This window comes from Oncorhynchus keta, chromosome 34, assembly GCF_023373465.1.
Source record: "Oncorhynchus keta strain PuntledgeMale-10-30-2019 chromosome 34, Oket_V2, whole genome shotgun sequence".
NCBI lineage: Eukaryota > Metazoa > Chordata > Actinopteri > Salmoniformes > Salmonidae > Oncorhynchus > Oncorhynchus keta.
Genome location: NC_068454.1, coordinates 37,587,651 through 37,603,345, shown reverse-complemented (window position 1 = coordinate 37,603,345; position 15,695 = coordinate 37,587,651). Strand labels below are relative to the sequence as shown.

The 15,695-nt window shown below is 42.4% G+C and overlaps 1 protein-coding gene across 8 annotated transcripts; it reads right to left on the bottom strand.

Moving 5' to 3' along the window:
* Window positions 1–3,074: 3,074 nt before the first annotated feature.
* On the bottom strand, window positions 3,075–12,292 carry LOC118367062 (transcription factor Sp3-like). 8 transcript variants are annotated; one of them, XM_035750057.2, is made up of 8 exons: window positions 12,116–12,291; window positions 11,921–12,028; window positions 11,685–11,782; window positions 11,408–11,503; window positions 9,669–10,884; window positions 7,123–7,309; window positions 6,655–6,851; window positions 3,075–6,411 (listed from the first exon to the last, which is right to left on the bottom strand). In XM_035750057.2, the coding sequence occupies exons 3-8, from the start codon at window positions 11,751–11,753 to the stop codon at window positions 6,104–6,106; spliced, it is 2,073 nt and encodes a 690-aa protein (XP_035605950.1). In that variant the 5' UTR covers window positions 11,754–11,782; window positions 11,921–12,028; window positions 12,116–12,291; the 3' UTR covers window positions 3,075–6,103. The 8 variants fall into 8 exon arrangements, with proteins under 8 accessions (XP_035605950.1, XP_035605951.1, XP_035605947.1 ...); XM_035750058.2 differs by having other exon boundaries at window positions 11,408–11,494; window positions 11,921–12,292; XM_035750054.2 differs by lacking the exon at window positions 11,921–12,028 and having other exon boundaries at window positions 9,669–10,860; window positions 12,116–12,292.
* Window positions 12,293–15,695: the final 3,403 nt, after the last annotated feature.

The following is a 15,695-nucleotide window of genomic DNA, read 5'->3' as shown; positions in this document are numbered from 1 at the left end:
AAAACCAGCCCAGTCACGGACCAGGATGTCTTGCTCCCAGGCAGACTAAATAACTTTTTTGCCGGCTTTGAGGACAATACAGTGCCACTGACACGGCCTGCAACGAAAACATGCAGACTCTCCTTTACTGCAGCCGAGGTGAGTAAAACATTTAAACTCGTTAACCCTCGCAAGGCTGCAGGCCCAGACGGCATCCCCAGCCGTGCCCTCAGAGCATGCGCAGACCAGCTGGCCGGTGTGTTTACGGACATATTCAATCAATCCCTATACCACTCTGCTGTTCCCACATGCTTTGCTCCTGTTCCCAAGAAAGCTAAGGTAACTGAGCTAAACGACTACCGCCCTGTGCTTTGAGAGACTAGTCAAGGACCATATCACCTCCACCCTACCTGACACCCTAGTAGACCCACTCCAATTTGCTTACCGCCCAAATAGGTCCACAGACGATGCAATCTCAACCACACTGCACACTGCCCTAACCCATCTGGACAAGAGGAATACCTATGTGAGAATGCTGTTCATCGACTACAGCTCGGCATTCAACACCATAGTACCCTCCAAGCTCGTCATCAAGCTCGAGACCCTGGGTCTCGACCCCGCCCTGTGCAACTGGGTACTGGACTTCCTGACGGGCCGCCCCCAGGTGGTGAGGGTAGGCAACAACATCTCCACCACGCTGATCCTCAACACTGGGGCCCCACAAGGGTGTGTTCTGAGCCCTCTCCTGTACTCCCTGTTCACCCACAACTGCGTGGCCACGCACGCCTCCAACTCAATCATCAAGTTTGCGGACGACACAACAGTGGTGGGCTTGATTACCAACAACGACGAGACGGCCTACAGGGAGGAGGTGAGGGCCCTCGGAGTGTGGTGTCAGGAAAATAACCTCACACTCAACGTCAACAAAACTAAGGAGATGATTGTGGACTTCAGGAAACAGCAGAGGGAACACCCCCCTATCCACATCGATGGGACAGTAGTGGAGAGGGTAGTAAGTTTTAAGTTCCTCGGCATACACATCACAGACAAACTGAATTGGTCCACTCACACAGACAGCATCGTGAAGAAGGCGCAGCAGCGCCTCTTCAACCCCAGGAGGCTGAAGAAATTCGGCTTTTCACCAAAAGCACTCACAAACTTCTACAGATGCACAATCGAGAGCATCCTGGCGGGCTGTATCACCGCCTGGTACGGCAACTGCTCCACCCACAACCGTAAGGCTCTCCAGAGGGTAGTGAGGTCTGCACAACGCATCACCGGGGGCAAACTACCTGCCCTCCAGGACACCTACACCACCCGATGTTACAGGAAGGCCACAAAGATCATCAAGAACAACAACCACCCGAGCCACTGCCTGTTCAGCCCGCTATCATCCAGAAGGCGAGGTCAGTACAGGTGCATCAAAGCTGGGACCGAGAGACTGAAAAACAGCTTCTATCTCAAGGCCATCAGACTGTTAAACAGCCACCACTAACATTGAGTGGCTGCTGCCAACACACTGACTCAACTCCAGCCACTTTAATAATGGGAATTGATGGGAAATGATTTAAAATATATCACTAGCCACTTTAAACAATGCTACCTAATATAATGTTTACATACCCTACATTATTCATCTCATACGTATATGTATATACTGTACTCTATATCACCTACTGCATCCTTATGTAATACATGTATCACTAGCCACTTTAACTATGCCACTTTGTTTACATACTCATCTCATATGTATATAATGTGCTCGATACCATCTACTGTATCTTGCCTATGCTGCTCTGTACCATCACTCATTCACATATCTTTATGTACATATTCTTTATCCCCTTACACTGTGTATAAGACAGTAGTTTTGGAATTGTTAGTTAGATTACTTGTTGGTTATTACTGCATTGTCGGAACTAGAAGCACAAGCATTTCGCTACACTCGCATTAACATCTGCTAACCATGTGTATGTGACAAATAAAATGTGATTTGATTTGCTAAATGTTTCAATATAATGTTGAAAATAATATACTCTATGGGCATATCAACGTTCCAGAATGGGATCTCCTCTAGTTTTAAAGTTATGTTATGGCCCATTTTATATGGAGAAATTGGCATAGTAGGGAATGTAACCAATCACAGCCCTTCTTTTACTTGTTTCATTGCATATCCTGCAAAAGACCAGCAGAGGGCGAATATTTTGAGTCCATTTTCACATTCACTGTTGGTAATGCTTGCAAATTGGATCATAACTCTAAAAGTACCAGAGATCACACTCTGGAACTTTAATATGCCCGTAGAGTAGATTATCTTCAACAATATATTGAAAAATGAGCCAAATCAAAAATGGCATATGTTCAATATTCATGTTTATATTTTTCAATATTCATAACTAAATGTTAAACAAGTTAATGAAATCAAAATACTACTCATATCACAGAGCAAGAGGTAAAGCTTCATATGACACCAATTGTTGCTTTATAGCATGGTGTCTTAAAGGCCTGGGTATGGCCATAAATATGCCTTCTTTGATAAATAATTTCTCAATGAAGCTTTAAAATACAAAATGTATTTTTGTCAAAATCCCTTTTTCTGTTTGGGTCACTATACAGAGGTAAAGACATCAAAAGTCAGGAAACTGGAATTCATAAACTAAGAAAGGCATATTCATGGACATTACATGTAACTACATATTTTGTTTTACCTCCTGTAGGGTTCAGTGGCTTGATGAGTGAAACGGCAGGGGGCTCTGGGAAGGTCAGAGGGTCAGTTTGTCTCCTGCTCCTTTGGCTGCAGTGACATCTACTGGACTGGACTGCCAACAGAGAGGTGCCAAAACTTTAGTAGACCAATGAAAGCGTGCAGAAAATCTATGTGAACTGCCAGCCCTTCTGGCGCTACCCCAACAACATTATCATATTTAACAAATACTCAATTTCTCGTTTAAGAATTATGCCACATGAATGCAGTCCTAACACCACGTCTGCAACGCATTTTTGACCAATCGGATTGCGTGTCCAAAACTAACCGCTTCATAGTATATCATAACATCATAATAATATAATAGTACAATAATAACAAGACAACTTACTACCAGGTAATGTTTAGTCATTTTTGTATGAAATAACAAGATGCCCTCAAAAAGTGGACATTGTACAATTGTTTCCCACAAAACAGAATCAAATCAATTAAATGAATACCACGTTACAAAAATGTTTATAATGATCCATGACAAACATCTGGATTGAAACTTTTTGAGATTGTAAAAATGACATGTTCACTTCTAAATGTGAATCTGTGAGGTATAATATAGTGTTTTGTTAATGACCACACAGGGTATAATACGTTTCAATGATATCATGGTGGACTTAAAGCCACTGGGGGCCTTCTGAGTTGAAGACAACTTCCCAGAACCAGTCACTACAACAGCAGATACAATGCACACAATTCACTTTCTTCAATCTTACATTTCATAATCTGAATAATAACATAGATATATTACTACAGAAAAGGGAGTCAAAATAACACTCCGATTAAAAGAAATAAGACAGAAACATTTACTGACAAGAGATAAACGAGGATAACCAACATGGGCAGTATACAAATACGTTTATACAAAAAGAGAATGGTCAAACTACAGATGAAGAGAAGAGTGCTATTAAGAGAGTACTGCCTCGTGCGATACCACTTCACTTCTGTCTTAGAGGGCTGATTGAGCGAGGCGCAGACACAGAGCGCATCTCTTTACCAAACTATTTCATAGGGGGTTGTCATCTAAGGACCCTGACATACAGTTTATAGAGCATAGGTAACACGGTGACAGCATAATTCAACTATGCTTTTGGTCCATGGAATAACACAACACCCCACAACATCTCTAGGGGCTACAGGGGAGGATTGTTCTACCGTGCACATGACCAAGTCACCCTGAGATTAAAGTCAAATTTGGCAATTCAACCCCTTAGCATGGCTTCTTTTTTGTTTTCTTTCTAAAAATGACTCGACTTTCTAAATTGTGAGTCATTTAGAAATCACGTTTTTACAAAATAAAACACATCTGAATATTACACTATACACATTTAAAAAGCCATTTAAAGAGCTTGGAGTTTGAGATACCATAAAACCAGTTTACGATGATATAGCTGTTCATTAAAAATACTTGATTTGCAAATGCATATTACAACATCTGATCACTTGTAGAAGTTCAATAGGAATTATTATACAACATTTTAAATATGCAATTGTTTTCTTTTTGCCACCTGCAATATTATTCAGGATGCAACTGAGCAGGATATGGGTAAAGCTTGCTGATGGTTTTAGGCAAGCACAAATATGACACAAACCTAAATCAGGAAGACCGTACTAATGTTTTTTTAAAGGATTTTGACACAGACCTAACCATGGCTGTCATTAAAAAACGTAACACGGGTTACTATAATACTATTTTTTAAACACACATTTAACTCAAACCTTTAAACAATCGAGAGTAGCTTAAAAACTATGCGCGGTTCCCCTTCTTCAACTCCACAATATGATAGAAAATAAGGCATTTCAGTGCGTATGTATTGGAGCCACATTTAACGCTTTTCTTTGCACCCCCACCCCAGTCTTTTTACAGACTACTAGTCTAATTATATATATATATATATATATATAAATAAAAAGTTTGGACACACCTACACATTCAAGGGTTTTTCTTTATTTCACTATTTAGTAATATAGTGAAGACATCACAACTATGAAATAACACATATTAAATCATGTAGTATGCAAAAAGTGTTAAATCAAAATATAGATTCTTCAAAGATCCACCCTTTGCCTTGATGACAGCATTGCACACTCTTGGCATTCTCTCAACCAGCTTCATGAGGAATGCTTTTCCAACAGTCTTGAAGGAGTTCCCACATACGCCGAGCACTTGTTGGCTGCTTTTCCCTCACTCTGCGGTCCAACTCATCCCAAACCATCTCAATTGGGTTGAGGTCAGGTGATTGTGGAGGCCAGGTCATCTGATGCAGCGCTCCATCACTCTCCTTCTTGGTCAAGTAGCCCTTCCACAGACTGGAGATGTGTTGGGTCATTGTCCTGTTGAAAAACAAATGTCCCACTAAGCTCAAACCAAAAAGCATGGCATATCGCTGCAGAATGCTGTGGTAGCCATGCTGGTTAAGTGTGCCTTGAATTCTAAATAAATCAGTGTCACCAGGAAAGCACCCCCATTCCTTCACACCACCTCCTCCATGCTTCACGGTGGGAACCACCGCAGAGATCATCGGTTCACCTACTCTGCATCTCACAAAGACATGACAGTTGGAAACAAAAATCTCCAATTTGGACTCATCAGACCAAAGGACAGATTTCCACCGGTCTAATGTCCATAGATCGTGTTTCCTGGCCCAAGCAGGTCTCTTCTTCTTATTGGTGTCCTTTAGTAGTGGTTTCTTTGCAGCAATTCGACCATGAAGGCCTGATTCACAGTCTCCTCTGAACAGTTGATGTGCTGAGATGTGTATGTTACTTGAACTCTGTGAAGCATAGTTTTTGCGACTGCACTTAAAAAAACTTTCAAAGTTCTTGAAATGTTCCGCATTGACTGACCTTCATGTCTTAAAGTAATGATGATGACCTAGTGTCATTTATCTTTGTTTATTTGAGCTGTTCTTGCCATAATATTGACTTGGTCTTTTACCAAATAGGGCTATCTTCTGTATACCAACCCGACCTTGTCACAACACACACTGATTGGCTCAAATGTATTAAGGAAAGAAATTCCACAAATAAACTTAACAATGCACACCTGTTAATTGAAATGCATTCCAGGTGACTACCCCATGAAGCTGATTGAGAGAATGCAAAGCTGTCATCAAGGCAAAGGGTGGCTACTCCGATGAATCTCAATATAAAATATATATTTGTTTTGTTTTACACTTTCTTGGTTACTACATGATTCCATGATTCCATTTCATAGTTTTGATGTCTTCACTATTATTCTACAATGTAGAAAATAGTAAAAATAAAGCAAACCCTGGAATAAGTAGGTGTGTAAAAAACTTTTGACTGGTACTAATATATATATATATATATATATATATGGGAAAATGAGTGATGAGCAAGTGAGTGTCACTGTGACTCGGCCATCTCTAGGACTTCTCCGGCTGCTATAGTGACCAGTTGTAGTGGGATTTCAGCATTGGCCAGGATGTCCTGGGAGTTACCGGAGCCCTGCTGAATGTTGGTGAGGATGAGGGTGGTGCCGCCCGCCGTGATGATGCTGTCTGACGAGCCCGCGGACTCCATGGAGCCCACCACCGCATTGCTCACAGAGTTCATGACTCCTTTCTTGTTCTGGTGAGTTTTAATGTGCTTGGCCAGGTGGTCGCTCCGCATGAAGCGCTTGGAACATTCCGGGCAGACAAACTTCTTCTCCCCTGTCAGAGAGAGAGAGAGAAACCAGACAAGTTTTAACAGTAGGACAGACCAAACCATGTCACTTCTACATCACTACTATGAACTCATTATGTAATCCGTTTTACAGGACTAATGCTATTATACTGAACGATATCTTTCCAAAGACAGAAGAGGATACTTTACATTGGTGAAAAGCGCAACCTACAAGGTAGGTTTTCAAAATGTAAAATGTAATGCAAATGTTGAGGTGACGGAGGGTGCACCTGTATGTGTCCTTCTGTGTCTCTGCAGTTCGTCGCTGCGTGTGAACCTCTTCCCACAGTACATCCAGCTGCAGACGAAGGGCCGCTCCCCTGAGTGCCAGCGCAGGTGCGCTCGCAGGTGGGATGTCTTCCCGTACACCTTCCCACAGCCCGGAATGTGACAGATGTGTTGCTTCTTCTTCCCCATGTTAGATCCTCTGAGAGAACACAAACAAACACACTCCTATACTGTATATACAGCCTTATAGATGTGTACTTGCTCTGTTTTTTGGGGCCTTTGTGCGCCAATGCTGGTGAGAGGGGGAGGGTATTTGTCTTTCCCATTCAGACCCCAAAACCTTGGGAACTAGTATTCTAAACACCATACGTATAGGAAAGATTATATCTAGAGTTTTCTGACCACTATAACCCGTTGAGCACTGTAAGCATAGTCACTATAAGCAGGGTACGCAGTATGAGCTCACTCACCTCCCCCCAGCCTCTTTGCAATTAGGGCAGGTGCAGGCCACCCTGCGTAGCCGCTTGCCCCCCTCGCCGAGTTGGTCCTCCTCGTCCTCTAGCCTGACCCGCAGGTGGGAAAGGTCACTGGTGTTCAGAGTGGAGTCACTGCCCAGCTGCCAGTCCTCGGAGTCCGGCTCCTCCTTTATCTGGACGTCTGGAGGGAGACCAATCAATCCACACATCAATATCAACACAACCTTTAACAATTGCATGCTAAATGGACTGCAAAAGCCACACAGTGAAAAGTGCTTCTTCGCTAAATGCTTTTAAAAAGATTTCATGACAGTTTGGCTATAAACAAATTCAAAACCCCTGTTCAAACTTGACAATGTGTGGATGGACAGCTTGACACAAAACCATTATGATTTACACACCCTTCAAATCTTAAAAGAATTAATCATACGATTGTTTATATTATATCTCACAGATCTATAAAAGGGTGTTGATTATATGGTCAGAGAATTGTTTAAATTGTAACATTTTGGTCATTTAGGAGACAATTTTATCCAGAGCAACTTACAGGAACAATTAGGGTTAAGTGCTTTGCTCAAGGGCACAGACAGATTTTTCAGCTATTTGGCTGAAAATGTTGTTATTGTTACACACACACACATTCTGTTGTTAAATGTGTGTTCTTACATTAACAACTTTGTTTTCTTTATAAGAAAATATTTTCAAATCTGACAAGAATATACAGCTAATAATCCTGACCAGAGCAGCGCAAATCATGCCTGATGCCTCAGGAGGCTTATATCAGGTGACTCAATAATTAAATAGTATACTTCCTGTAGTCTAATTCCTGGGGATGGTCATTTTTTTCAGACCCCCATGGTTTCCTACATACAGTGCCTTCAGAAAGTATTCACACCCCTTCACTTTTTACACATTTTGTTGTGTTACAAAGTGGGATTCAAATTAATTTAATTGTCATTGTTTTGCATGAAAAATAAAACCCTAATATATCTTGATTAGATAAGCATTCAACCCTGAGGCAACATGTTAGAATCACCTTTGGGACGCGTTTTGGGTAAGTCTCGAAGAGCTTTCCACACCTGGATTGAGAAAACATTTGCCCATTATTCTTTTAAAAATACTTCCAAGCTCAGTCAAATTGGTTGTTGATCATTGCCAGACAACCAGTTTCAGGTCTTGCCATAGACTTTCAAGCCGATTTAAGTCAAAACTGTAACTCGGAAACTCAGGAACATTCACTGTCTTCTTGGTAAGCATCTCCAGTGTAGATTTGGCCTTGTGTTTAAGGTTATTGTCCTGCTGGAAGGTGAATTAGATCTCACAGTGTCTGGTGGAAAGCAGACTGAACCAGGTTTTCCTCTAGGATTTTGCAGCCCGCCCACTATGCTTGAAAATATGGAGAGTGGTACTCAGTAATGTGTTGCAATGAATTTGCACAAAAACATAACACTTTAGTCAGGACAAAAAGTGAATAGCTTCGCAAAGTTTTTGCAGTATTACTTTAGTGCCTTGTGGCAAACAGGATGCATGTTTTAGAATAATTGTATTTTGTACAGGCTTCCTTCTTTTCACTTTGGCAATTAGGTTAGTATTGTGGAGTAACTACAACTTTGTGGATCTATCCGCAGTTTTCTCCTAACCAGCCATTAAACTCTGTAACTGTTTTAAAGTCACCATTGGCCTCATGGTGAAATCCCTAAGCTGTTTCCTTCCTCTCTGGCAACTGAGTTAGAAAAGAAACCTGTATCTTTGTAGTGACAGTGTATTGATACACCATCCAAAGTGTAATTAATAACTTCACAATGCTCAAAGGGATATCATTTATTGTTTTACCCATCTACCAATAGGTGCCCTTCTTTGCAGGGTATTGGAAAACCTCCCTGGTCCTTTTGGTTGAATCTGTGTTTGAAATTCCCTGCTCGACTGAGGAACCTTACAGATAATTGTATGTGTGAGGTACAGAGATGAGGTAGTAAATCATGTTAAACACTTATTGCACACCAGTGGAGGCTGGTGGAAGGAGCTATAGGAAGACAGGCTCATTGTAACGGCTAGAATGTAATAAATAGAACGGTGTCAAATATGTGGTTTCCATATGTTTGATACCATTCCATGTCAGCCATTATAATGAGCCCATCCTTCTATAGCACCTCCCACCAACCCCCACTGTTGCACACACAGTGAGTCCATGCAACTTATTAAGCATATTTTTTACTCCTGAACTTATTTAGGCTTGCCATAACAAAGGGGTTGAATACTTGTTGACTCAAGACATTTTTATTTTTTATTTATTGATTAACTTTTTTAACATTTCAAAAAACATCATTCCACTTTGACATTATTATGTGTAGTATTGTGTGTAGGCCAGTGACAAAAAAGTTACATTTAATTGATTTTAAATTCAGGCTGTAGCACAACAAAATGTGGAAAAAGTCAAGGGGTGTGAAAACTTTCAAATGTGCTGTACAACCACCAGTGTTACTAACTATTATGGTGTTTATGTCTGCTGGATGTGTACATGATGCAGGAGGAGACCATACCTCCAGGGCTGTTGGTGTCCTCTGCCTGCTGGTACTGAATGCCTGCCTGGACCAAAGAGTTGACAGTCACAGTCTGCAGGTTGGGGATCTGTTGCGCTTCTCCCTGGCCTAGAGACAGGGTTTGCAATGGGGCCAGTGTGATCTGCTGGGCTGGGTTGGTGGACAGCTGGAGGTTCTGGAGGTTCTGGACCCCCTGCACCTGAAAGGTCTGCCACTGGATCTGCCCTGAGGCCGTGACGGTCTGGGCCTGGATGATGAAGGTCCCTGGGTTGATGAGCTGAACGTTCTGCATGGTCTGTCCCCCTGCTGCCTGCACCAGCTGACCATCACTGGTCTGGACTGGCACCTGTTGCAGCTGGATGATGGACTGGCCTGAGGACACCTGGATGTTCTGGACTTGGTTCTGCTGAATGTAGCCCTGGAGACCAGAGGGGTCTGTCTGCTCTGGGGCTTGGGTTAGAACACCCGTCTCATCCATGGCCTCAGGCAGCTGGGCGGAGGACGTTGGCACATACATGTCTGCATTAGCATTCGAGTCATTTACAGACAGTGTTTGCGAGTGCTGGTCACCTGTCTTCTCCAAACTCTCAGAGCTGTCCACAGGCTGACTGGTCATGATGAGCTGGCCATCAGAAGTGACCCCTGTTGCTATAGTCTGAGCACCAGAGAGGCCCAGGGAGTCCAGGTCCACACTGCTAATGGGGACAAAGGTGATGTTCCCTGGCAACCCCATAGGCACATTAGTGACAACCTGACCCTGGTTGTTAAAGGTGGAGCTGCCGATAGAAACACCCTGGATCTGCTGGACATGACCAGTCTGTGATATGAGGTTCTGGTTATTAGTAAGGATGTCTCCGGCCCCAGTCACACTTATAGTCTGAGTTCCGTCAGGCAAGATCTGGATCTGCCCTGTGGCATCTTGGCTCAGAGTGGCCCCGTCCTCACTGGAGGTGGAGAAGCTCAGTTGCTGTCCATCAGCTGTCTGAATGTACTGAATGTTAGGCACTGTGTTGGCGGAGGTGTCGCTTCCTGATGTCACAAAGATCGGTTGGCTCTGAAGGTTCTGGAGAGGAAGAACATACTGTCCGTTTGATGTCACGATCCCCCGACTCTGGATATGTACCGCACCAGGTTCCTCCTTCCGTGTTGTTGTGGGGGTCAAAACCTCCCATCTATCTGGGTTCCCTGTTAACTGGATGGATGTTAGGTCTGTCGTCTGCAGGATAAAACGTCTTGTTTTAGTGAATAAAAACTATTCATTTGCATAGAAGGTGCCTCATTAGGATGCAGTTTGCAACATTGAGATGAAGTATGTCATGTTAAGAGATAGCAGTGAAATAATTAATTACATTAAAAAAACAGTAAGCCAATTATTTATTGTATTCAACCAGTTGAAAAAGCCATAGCATGATTAGTTATGAATAACTACGTGCATTAAAAAATAAATCGCTAAAGTTTTTACCATTCATGAAGAATATAGGAATAAGAGCTTGGTGCTGCTTGTTCACACGATTTAGCAACATATTTGAAGATTGGTTTAGAGGTGTTTAATGACCAGAGTATTGTTTGTCTAGAAGGTGCATGAGAACCCTAACTTCATATTGTGTGAACCAAATATGAGCTCACTACATGAAGGCCTTTGGGCATATCTCAGCCGACACAACTCGCGTTCTATTGATAAAAGATAGCTACATTTTGGGGTCATCTACATTATTGCAGAGCCAGTGGTGGTGACTTACCACTGCAGCGGCAGCACCGTTACCCCCATCTGATGATGCCGACTCGATCTTGCTGCAGGTAGCTGCCAGCAGAGCGAGCGATGACGACTGAGTGTCCTACCCACAATGGGCGGGTTTAAAAGGAAGAAAGTGGGTGGCCGTTAGTCCGGTGCCACACAGGAAGTTCGACTTTTACTACAAATGTTAAAACGTGTGAACTTCACAAAGCACCACGCACTTACTGAAACCCTAAGCGAGAAGAATACGAGGGCAATTTCTAAATAGCAACGTTAGCTACCTGATCTCCTGTGCCACAGTCTTGCTGCAGAAACTCGCTTTGACTGCTGTCCACGTCCAAGGCAGCCATTTCCTCTTGTTTCACTGGCTGTTCTGGGGCTAACGTTACAAGGTACAGAATGGAGGAAACGGAGCAAAACAAACCAGAGTTAAGTTAAATCTCCACACGGGAAACGGCAGCAAATTTGTTTCTAGCTATTCCACTAGCTATAACGTAACACTTCAAGCTGGACTGACCTCCATTACAGCTGCGGTGTGGAGTTGATCAAACTGTCTGAAGCCTTAGCTAGCTACGTATGTTGTAGTTGTGGCTAGCATGCAGGCTAACGTTCACTGTTGGCTAAGCTGTTGGAAAAATATTAAAACAGCTAGCTAACATTAGCTTAGCTAAAGGGTGCAAACATACCGATGGTTAGGTTGAACATTACATACCAGTCATTGCGTGAATTATTTTATTTCGCAGAATCTCTGTATTACCACAAGCGAAACATGATTACAGTAATCGAAGGCTGGCTGCAATCGGTGATTCTAGTCAATTGTTTCTATTTTGATTGACGGTGCGGGAAACACAAAGGGTGGGGTCTCCAAGATTGGGTAACGCACAGGAAATCCCGCCGTTCTTCTTAAACCCAATTGGCTACCGTATTTTATTCCCTACATTATCATTCGCCAGTGTACATGTCAGTCATCTTCTGACGAATTCCTTTCCTGTTTATGTTTCTCTCAATAATATGGTGACAAAAAAATTATATCGAGCCAGGAGCTATGCTGTCCATTGATAACCGTTTATGTATACAAGCGTTCTGCAGCCACTGAATTTTAAACATACTCTTAAATGATTACCCTTACCTCTCAATTTAGGTCATTTATGCCTATCCTACATTTAAAGCCAGCTAGTGTAACTATAAACCAATGAATCTGTTAATTAAGATTTCAGTGCAGGTCAACCCTTGGTTTTTCAAAATAAGATGTGATGGCTGCATTTGTAGCTAGATGCTTTCCTTGTGTTGGCAGCTGAATAAAATAGATTGGCCCAATTTAGATGTAAATTTTCACTAAACATAGTATCGATTGTCAACTGTTCATCACAGTGATTTTGACAGTCTGTCAGTAGTTGAGATTATGGGTGCGTTCGTAAATTCGCGCAGAATAGCTGATTAATTTACGAACGCTCAACACCTATTGAATATGGCCGGTGTCAGTAAACGCCGGCAAAACAGTGTAAATAAATTGTCGTCCGCAGCACAGTTACCAAAGCTCTGGGATAACAGCTCTGCTAGAGCGAGTACAATGGTCAGAGTGATGTGTTCTCTCATTTGTGTCTGGAAGTAGCTAGCAAGTTAGCCAATATTAGCCAGTTCGCTTGGGTGCTTGACTAACGTTGTGAGGTCAGAACGCTCGGATCAACCCTATCCCTCTGCCAGAGCGTTCAGTGAACCCTCCGAGAGCGAAACGCTCTAAATTTACGACCTCCCAGAGCGCACTCTGGCACAGAGCAGACCCTATGCTCAAAAGCTAGGAACACCAAAAGTAGTCAAACATCATTGTACACTGTTATACTCTATGTACATTTAATATTTGTCTTTTTCTAATAAGTAAACTGCTCATTTATATAATGAAGTATGGCTGTGGTATTTTATGTTCATATTGAATGTTGATTTTGGAATTCTCACTGGGGTGAGCTCATGCACTAAAGGTGACCTTTCTTACAGTAAGAATAATACATTCTACCATACTTGTCATCATTCCTAAGGAAATGTAATTTCCACCTTGTTTATATCATGGAAGGTAGCACAGAGGTCCTTAAAAAATACTGGTAGTGCATTAGGCAAGGGTACAATAAATAAACAGCTGCTATCCAGTTCACTACTAGTGCTTTCCTGTAAAGTGAGTTATAGCATGTATCTCATTTTTTTATTAACTATCTTGTACATATAATGCAATATTGGCAAGATTGCGTTGAAATTGAATATAATTGTGTTGTATTGCCTTTCCTCTGTCTGTGATGCAAGGCCCTCACTTCTTCTCCAGAACATTATTTGCGGTATGTCAGTTCCTCACAGAGTGCGACCAGAGTGGGGCCATTTCTCTCAACCTTCAATTCAAACTTGGCCCATTACAAGCAGACTACAAAAGCACTTTTCTGGCACTCAGGAGCTCACGCCAGTGAATGGTGGATATTTCCAATCACTCTGCTGTCAATCCAAGTGTCAGGTAAACATAGGCCTACGGAAACAGCCTTTAGAAATTCTTGCAGCTATGTCTGTCTGTCTTACTCCAGTCCACGGAAAGTTATCAGCAATTTCAACAAAGAAATCCAAGTTAAAAGGGAAAGTCAAATATAGATCCTAATAAGAGCAGACATCTAATCCAATATCGTAGAAGACATGAGAATGCCATGAGCAGACTAACTTTTCAGAGCAATTGCCCAGTGGGAGTTTTGATGCAACAAGGAGCAAGCTGTTCAATACAATGGTCTGTATAGCTCTGTACAGTTCCATCAATATTCAGTTTATCTTGTAAACATATTACAGTATATTTACACCAAATGTAAGTTGAATTAAATGGCATCACATCTTTCACTACTACTGTATTTTAGCACTGCAATTGATTGCGTATTCAGTAACAACAATAGCTTACAGTGGGTTCAAGAGGAAAATGAGATAAGCACAAGGTTAAATGATGGATAAGATGAATCATATTAACTAAAGCAGACAACCCCTGTAATATCTGTCATTGTCCAGAATTAAGCATTGAGGCAGAGCGTGTTCTTGGTCAGCCAGGATCAAAACTCATATTAGCGTATTGACAGTTGTTTCATGAGGGCCAGTCCAAGAGAGAGGTGACCCCATGGGGAGAAACTGCTCTGCTGGAGACACCTTGTGGGACACTGTAAATGGCGCCTCAGAGGGAAAATGTAAAATGGTGAAAGTAGGGGGAATTGTGGGTAGAATACCAAATGGATCTCGATTACAACTTTGAGAAAGGCATGAATACGGACACAGAAACATTATTCTGGTTTTCTAGGAGTCACTCGGGTTCAGCTGTGGAGCAGGAGGTCCAAAGTCTAGGTACCCACTGATCTTCTGTATTGTAGCAGGTTGGACGTATTCAGTGAAAGTCACTCACTGATAGTCATTTACGCCCAATGAAACCCAGTTTACTATATCAAGGGCAAATAACACAGGCCTGCAATGTACACAACAGCCTCCTCTCAGAACTTGAAAAAGGGATATATTCTGGAATGATGCCCCTTTGGAAAAAATAATCATATTTCTTTCCATTTTGAGTATAAAATGTTCCTTCATACTTCCTGGGGGAGAATCATATTCAAATTAATTCCAATCCATCTGTGAGATCAGCCTGTGTCCTTTGGGTCTATCAATAAACAAACCGATTTGGGAAATGTAAAGGAATGCTAGATCTGTCAACATCTTGCAGCAAGCCATGGACACTCCCCCACATGATTTCTTAAAATGAGTTTAAAAAATGGCATTAACTTTATTGTAGGTTTGTTCAGCCTTAAGGTGACAGTAATAAATCAACTTTAAGTTATGCTCTTCCTGTTGTAACAACTTCCAAATGGAAAGCTACTGTGCACCGGCTTTGACAACAGCATCATCCCGGATAACCTAGAGCCACTCCAATTCACATACCGCCCCAATAGATCCACAGATGATGCAATCTCAATCGCACTCCACACTGTCCTTTCCCACCGTGACAAAAGGAACACCAATGTGAGAATGCTGTCCATTGACTACAGCTCAGCATTCAACACCATAGCGCCCACAAAGCTCACCACTAAGCTAAGGATTCTGGGACTAAACATCTCCCTCTGCAGCTGGACTTCCTGATGGGCCAGGTGGTAAGGGTAGTCAAGAACATGTCTGCCACACTGATCCTCAACACTGGGGCCCCTCAGGGGTGTGTGGTTAGTCCACTCCTGTACTCCCTGTTCACCCACGACTGCGTGGCCAAACACGACTCCAACACCGTCATTAAGTTTGCAGAT